This window comes from Chelmon rostratus, chromosome 16 (assembly GCF_017976325.1).
Source record: "Chelmon rostratus isolate fCheRos1 chromosome 16, fCheRos1.pri, whole genome shotgun sequence".
Lineage (NCBI taxonomy): Eukaryota > Metazoa > Chordata > Actinopteri > Chaetodontiformes > Chaetodontidae > Chelmon > Chelmon rostratus.
Genome location: NC_055673.1, coordinates 14,189,620 through 14,197,675, shown reverse-complemented (window position 1 = coordinate 14,197,675; position 8,056 = coordinate 14,189,620). Strand labels below are relative to the sequence as shown.

Here is an 8,056-nt window from a genome sequence, read left to right as displayed (position 1 = left end):
AAACATGCGTATATTTAAAAAGATACTGATATAAACCTGTAATATGTTTGTCTGTAGAAGCCCAGACGCGGAAAAGAATTCATCATGACATGGGCAGCCGAGGAATGATAAATGTGTTGAATGACTCATGCAAGAGAGACATAGGAGCCATCAGCTGACACAGTGGCAGCAGCAGCAGCAGCCTCCACAGTGACAGACAACACAAGCATACTGTAACACGCGTACATATACGTATGTCATGAAAAACACAGACAGCGTGGTGCAAAATGTCCCCGGCTTCATTTGTACCACTTGTCTGCTTGTCTGTGGAAGAGATGAGTCACTTTCAACTGCAGTCGTCACGTAACTACTGTCACTTAGACTGATTCACACTCTGAACAATTTCTAAAATAACAATCAACCTCTCTGCTGGCATTTCTATGCAAAGTGACTGAGGGTACACCATGTGCTTATTATAGATTAGCATCTCACTGGAGCGATGCAAAATGTGAAAAAGGATTTATTTTACTTATAAAGATGAATAACGCCGCACAATTGCATTCACTAATAATACAATACTAGTGAATATGTAATGTACATTTGGCATTGTGTGTTTTATAAAAATATAGCTAAGACAACACCAAGCTGGAATTTCAAGGACAAAACAAAGCATCACTCAACTACAACACACTTGCACTACAATACTGCTCAGACCACCTGTGTCAGGTGATTTTGGCAATGACACGGCTTTTCTTTCAGATTGTAAAACAGTAATACACCTTCTGATAACCTCTTTGTTCCATAGAGGCAAACCCTCCCCATTATATTTCATCATCTGTGTCCTCCTCTTCATCCTCCTCCTCTTCAGATTCGTCTTCGTTCTCTTCGTCGTCTTCTTCCTCCTCCTCCTCCTCTCTTCTTGTCTGTCGACCACTAGCCCTTTGTTGCTGGGACAACAAATAAACAGTCACTATGCAACTTAAGCATTTAGCAGGTAGTTATTAAGCACAATTGGTGCTTCTGCGGAGTCGGTTTTGTCCTGAACATTTCCGTCAGGTTGCGGTTAAGAGCAGAGACAATCAGAGTCTCTGAGTGAGACTTTCTCTATGAGGATTGTCGTGTTTACTTGTTGCTCAGTTTTCCTCCAGTGTGCAAACAGAGTCTCCAATCCACTTTGCCACACTGCAGTTAAAATCAAAGTGTGATCTCAGGCTGTGATGCAAGATGCAGTTGAGGCAAGATGCCTCTGCAAACTACAATCTGGACGTCTCCAGATACAAGATACGACGTCTGAATACACCCCATGAGACCGAAAGAAGACAGCTCTTCAAAAGATATCAAATGATACTTGACATTTAGTGAGAAAGTGAAGACTTGCTATCCAGACATTTTACAAGGCAATCCTTCAAATTCACAAGTCACTGCAGTAACACTTTTTTGATGCTGGGGTACTGAATGAAGGGGGAAATGCATGATGTTCCTGACATCCAATGACATGTGGGGAAATTCAGACTGAATGATGGCTGGCGTGATGCTGTGCATAAACACTGGCATGTCTGATAAGACTGAGTTATCGTGCACCAGCCTCTACTGGTATGAGGAAGACTTCTGTGGTTCAAAAAAAAAGAAGGGACTTTCTTATTTCATGATCAGTATGAAACTTGAGCAACTGTCAAAGTCAAAGATAAAAAAAGAGCGATGACACAACAAACTTCGTTAAACAGGGATCTTCTGGGGAAATTCTAGTGGTTGCAGCAGAGCATCTATGCACTCTCTGTATCTTACCTGTAAAGTCCCTGATGTACTCAGGAAGGATCCAGTCCGATCGAGGGAGGTTTTGGAATTAGCTCGCACTATGTCTAAGCGTGACTGATAGTCAGGGGGGTGCAGCGAACTCCTGAACACCTGCCAAAGACAGTAGGTGCTACATTTTTCCAAAGAGAAACAGGAGAATGGAAGCAATGCCTACACACACCCATCAGCAGTCTTAATGTGTGCACTGGCTGTAATACAAGATAACCATACATTTTTAAAAATGACTGTAAAGTGGCCACAGCGTGCACAAACTGAGTGCACAATATTAATGCAGCACATAGAGTTTAGAGTTGTTACACAATAAAAGACAACTTGAATACTCTACAACCTAGAATGGCCAGCAAATCAACTGGGTTGGTAATCTTTCTCTGGTCACGCATAAACAAAGCATCTCAGCAGGTTTGCCTCTGATACCACAGCAAACTGCCATTTAAACCATATGATGGCTTTCACTGTGCGGAAAATAAATTCCGCACAAGCTCTCTATCAGGATTATCTTCATGCCTGTCATTGTGCCTTTTTCGGATGATTCAATCTCCCATGCTTTGTTGTATGAGTCATTGAAAAACAGCCTTGTCTGGTTGAGGAGTTTCACTTTAATGTGAATGGAAGGGAGTTGATTCAGTGCAAAAACACACAGATGAGATGAAGAGGGGTGGAGGAAAATAGCAGAGGGGCATCTGCACGAAGAACCTCGCTTCCTTGAATCACTGATCCTTTCTCTAGACTTTGTCTCTTAAAATAGCTCGGCAGACCTCTCAAACCAAATTGTAAACAGAAGAAAGCAGGTAGCATGACTCTGAGTTCACCGCATGTTACTTCAAAGTTACCACAGTTAAAGGGTGTGGACGATGAGCAGTGATGAGTAATGGGTGCGTAACACCACAATAGTTAGAGCTAGTTAAATAACCATCAGGTTTATCAAGTGTGCAGCAGCGGGTGTACACAGAAACTGATCAGCTTTTGAGCCCTAGCACACTGTCACATTTAAATATACTTCAGCCTACATTTGTAAAGACAAACACAGCAGCCTGCAGGCTAATTATAACGACTAAGAAGAGCATCAGCCTACCTCCAGATCCTCCTCCTCATCCACACTTTGAATGCTCTGGTAGGCCAAGGTGTACACCTCCAAGGCCTTGGCATGGAACGACATCTCCACCGTCACAAACTCACCAAAGATTTTCTATAAGCGGAAAGAAAGGAAAAAATATTTCAAAGTCAAAAAGTCAAAGTCAAAGTCAGCTTTATTGTCAATTCTGCAGTATGTACAGGACAAACAGAGAATCGAAATTGCGTTACTCTTCAACCCTTTGTGACAGGACATATATTAGAAAAGAGATAAATAAGAAAACTGTACAATCTAAATAAAAACTGTACAAACTATTTAAATGAATCACAACTGCCTGGTGGCCACAAGATATGAGGATATAAAGTTCTGAAATGACAAAACAAGAGTAGTTTTAGCCAACTGAAGGAGGATTAAAAGGTGTGGGCAGGTGTCAAAAAAAGACACCACTGTCTGGTTTCACTTCACTATCACCGACTGCCTCAACGGACATACATTTCCTACCACTGAAACTGCACGTCTTCAGGCTAGAGTAAGTATTTTAGAAGCTTTTTCATCCGTAGAAATACTCTATACATCCTGAAAGCAACCAATAAATCAAATGCTCTGACAATAAGAAAAAAGAAAGAAAAAAAATACAGTATCTGTGGCTGTTGCAGGGCTGTAATAAACCCATCCAATCATTTCAGTCGGCTTGAATAAAATGACTGGGTGGCCTATCTGTGTGCACACTGCTCATGCACTCATTGACCAGTGTCTTCTGCAAGGCTAGGCATATATGTTGCTAAAGCTATAGCGAGCTAGTAGCACAAGAATGGCAGAGAATGTGCAGCCAAAATTTCACAATGCTAACATGCTAGCTTGACAGCTGTGAGTACTAACAGCAGCAATGACCCTTGTTGGTTTCTCCAATTTTACCAACTCCAGCTTTAATCTGATGTGGTTAGAAAACTCAGAGCAGCAGACCTTGATGTCCCGGATCTTCTGCTTCTCGAACTCATCTATGGTCTCCTCCAGCTGTCGGGTGGTCCGCGTGGCATCCATGGTGGCTCTCTGGAGCTCACTTTCAGCCTGATAGGAGAACAAATGAACTTCTACAAACATGCTACAAAACACATCAGACCAACGCAAGAGGTTATGGCTATGACCTGCAGTTCCAGTCCCACGTGCTCCACCTATCTGCAAGAGCCCTTTGGATACTGACATGCATCTACAGGAGGACAAAGTAGTAGTTTCTGCAATTTTGACACTTATGTTTGACTAAATTGCATACACTCAGAAAACAGGAGCTATATAAAATGAGCAGCTGTATGTGCATGTTTGCTGCACGTTGGCAGGTGTAGAACTGATCTGACAATGACTAAACACCTTTGTCTTGTGGAGACACTGCAGATGATTTGTGTGTTTATATGTATGTGAGTGAGTTACAAGTCAATTCCATGATGGACTTCACATCTAATCTAACTGAAACAGAAGGAATCTCCGTCTGTCTGTCTGCATATCTGTTCTTCGATTTTCTCACCAACCATTCATCTGATCACACTTGGCGGGTGTGTTGCTGAGGACTCGAGGAAGTACAGTGCGAGTGTGAAGTAGGTTGGATGAGTGGCTCTCCAGAAACACAAAAGACAAACAATGCCTTGCATGCACGAGTTTCAACGACAGTCAGTGACTATGTTATACCAAGAGCCATATACAGAGAAGGTTAGAGTTAACTGTCTCTCTCAACGGTGCTGGTTATTCCTTAATAAAACCTTGGTACAATCTAAGGAAAATAACTGGTGCTGCATGCATACGTCTAAAACTGTGGGACTGGAACTGCTGCATCTGGAACTGCAGGGGCTCTCTGGCTCTGCAAGTTGATGATATTGAGAAAGCTGCAAAAAGCAATACTGGAGAGGCAGCAAATGGCCCATTATGAACAGGGACATTTTGTATTGTCACTGCACTAGTAATTAAATTAAGTCTGTAGCTGTCACTGACATTTGACAACCAAGCATCCATTGAACTATGGTCAAAAAAACAACTTATAACATATTGACTGATTTCTGTTAGAGCTGTTACATTTCCATATCAAATGCATTCTGAAATGTGTTTCATCTTTGTGGCCACACATCACCAGTGATGAGATGCACAGATTACACAGGACCCACCTGAGACTGAAGGCTGGGTCAAGGAAACATTATGCGAAGCATTAGCCTGTTGTCTGTGTTCATTCCACTTCTGCACATGAATACTGATGCACTGCAACTTGGTACAAATACGTCTTGCATCAAGTGGATGGGTGGATACTGTGAAGTAATCCTTTTCAAACTAAGCTTTTAAAATGAGTCCAAGTTTTCCTGATGCAAAATTAATATCAATAACTAACACAGAATTAAGCTGTGTCCAAGATGTCACCTGCACTAAATATGTATACAGTTAGTGGTGGACACTGAGAGCCTTTTGTCTGTTTAATATTAGAGAATTTGAGAGACAAGGCAAGGATACGATGATCTGCCTGTCTGAGGGGTTTCTCTGTCTGGTCCTCTCAAGCTGAGCCATCTGTTTGGCCTCTCTGTCTCTGGCACTTTGAGTTGTCTTCAGATCCTCCTGCAAGGATGCACAAGCACACAAGGACGAAGTAGTGATTAAAAGAATTAACAATGATCATGAATCAGTTTTTCAAATATTAAAAACAATGGAACAAGCATTTTGCGTAGCTCAGTGTTTCTGAATCAAGATTTAAGGACTCCTTGTTGCGGATGTTTTTGTGCTTTAACTCTGAAATAGCTGATAATGTTAAAGGAAAGATGTTTTGAAGAATGATGATATAATAAAATCTGTTTGAAAATGTTTTTGCTTTTTAAAAAATACAACGGTACTCTCCGACTGTGGGTGACAACACAAGGCAATATGACTAATTTGATAATTTACGGCAGCACTGTATGAGAAAGACTCCAGCAGTCACAAAGGAATAATGGACTCGATGCATTTTTTCAAGTATAAAATCTTCTAAAATCCTTTAATCCTGCCTGGTTAAAAATACCCTGAGAAGGGGAGTTAACCGACAGTGGCACCGAGACAGGCTGATGTGCAAGAGGGATGGTTTCATTACATCAATATTGCCCTCTTGTGGCCGTGCAGTGGCAATAACACTAACAGTAAATTGCTCTGTGTCCCAAACTGCCTCCTAAGCCCCTGTTCTCATTTTGGTGACACAATAGCTGCATCCTTGTAGGCCAGAGCATGTTTAATCTTGAAATGTAGCCTTCAAAATAGCCACAGTAATTTAGACATACTTGGCTGAAACACAACTATATGTAACGGGGCCAAGGCAGGAAGGTAACCAATTTCACTATCTTTGAGGCACATTTTTTTGATGACATTTTGTGTCACTGGCAGCTGGTGCAGCATTTGCTGTGTTTCTGCAACTGTGTTTAGAGTGAGATATTTTAACAAGCAAGAAGGGGATAGAAAGTATGCCTGTTTGTTTCTTATTGAGGAGTCGTTGTACTAATTTTACAGCGATTAAACTGGGACACGGAAGAAGTATTTTCATTTTCATCTGGCTCACTTCGAATCACCGTAGAAGTCGACATGGTTACGGCTCACACCAACACTTACCCTTTTACGTTTCACTACAGCTCCATAGCTCTTCAAGGGCTCTATGACTTTGGCTTCAAGTCTTTCCACCTCAGCTTGGCGATAGTCTTCAATCTTGGCCAGGTGGTCAGCAAACTGCTTCATACCCCTTTTCAGGTTTGGCGTTTCTGTGTCTGCATACAAGCTGATTTCCCGAACCAGGATATCTGCCTTGTCTCGTAGCCTGGCTGTTTTACGGACATATGCAGCAAACATTTGGCACATCTGTCCGAAATGTTTCTCCACATTGGTGATGTTTTCCTGGATCTTTCTCGTCTGGTCATCCCTGGAGAGGGTGAAGGACAAAATTAATAACATAAGCAGCAGTAATCAAATAGTATAAGGGGATACAGAAGTTGTTCCACACATTTGTGCAGTGAATAGATTCTAGTTGTTTTACTTGTACAATATGTCATATGAGTTGAGTTTCAGTAACTAAAACATCTTGTTGATGTGATGTACAGCGTTTTGTTTTCCAGGTTCAGAATCGGCTTTATCTGTGTACATGTAAGGAATTTGATTCTGGTTTAAAATTTCTTTCAGTGTGCTTACACACAATTCTAAGAACAAATTACAGGATATAAAAATATACATACACCATAAAAAACAAGGACAACAAAGCTGAACAAAGACAGGAAAACATGAACATAGAACTATTATGCACATACTAGGAGGTGAAAAAATAGGTGTGTTTATATAAAGACTATATACAAAGCAACAATAACCAACCACAGACAATGCTTCTATACAAGCAAAGTTTGTCTGTAAATTGTAAGCAAATACAACACATACACAAGACAGACACAAAACTACAAATGTATTTAATGGCTAACGCTAGTATTAGTTGCGTTAGCATTTGTTTATTTTGAGGATTATAGTAGGACGGAAATCCGTTTTAACGGCTGGTGGTTGCTAGAAAAAAAGTCTATTTGTTGATGATGACGATCTTTTTATGGTCCACAAATACGACTTGTGTTTTCTCCTACTGATAATTAACAGAAAACTCTTTCCCGGCTATATCAGTAGTTACTGTAAAACGTGAAAGCAGAAGTTAACAGCTAACACTGGCTAATTGATATCCTCGCTGCTCTTGCGAGGTTGATTTTTGCAAACATTAACGTTAACTTACTTGTTCCCCTACAGCTAACGTTAACGGTTAACTGTCTCTTACCTCGCTCTTGCATCGGGTGTACGACTCATCTCTGCAGAAAGGCTGTAAATGAAATGTGTTTCGCCAAATGTATCAGGATTCAGATTTAACGCAAGCTAACTATGCTTGTCCCAGGTTAGCACGCCAGCCTGCCGTTTCCATGGAGTCCCCGGCATTTCCGTTCCGGAAAGGCATTCTGGGAGATTGAGTCAATGGTTGAATGTAGCGCTGAAGCGAAAGGTGAGGCAATTTAATTTGACAAGCAAATGAAGATTATACAAAACATATGATCACCAATAAGATGAGTTACAACACATTAAACTTCCCACCAGCCATATCCACCTTGACCAAATGTATTAAAAATAAATAATAGTAATCAAATAATGCTATAACATGTACTGCAACTTTTGAAGGGGATC

General features: G+C 41.0%; 1 protein-coding gene across 1 annotated transcript; it reads right to left on the bottom strand.

Annotated features, from left to right (window-relative positions):
- Positions 1 to 509: 509 nt before the first annotated feature.
- Positions 510 to 7,781, bottom strand: cibar1 (CBY1 interacting BAR domain containing 1). Its single transcript, XM_041955514.1, has 8 exons — positions 7,659 to 7,781; positions 6,470 to 6,773; positions 5,354 to 5,455; positions 5,017 to 5,022; positions 3,830 to 3,934; positions 2,867 to 2,980; positions 1,765 to 1,884; positions 510 to 926 (listed from the first exon to the last, which is right to left on the bottom strand). Exons 1-8 carry the CDS (start codon positions 7,685 to 7,687, stop codon positions 801 to 803), a joined length of 906 nt encoding a protein of 301 aa, XP_041811448.1. The 5' UTR covers positions 7,688 to 7,781; the 3' UTR covers positions 510 to 800.
- Positions 7,782 to 8,056: the final 275 nt, after the last annotated feature.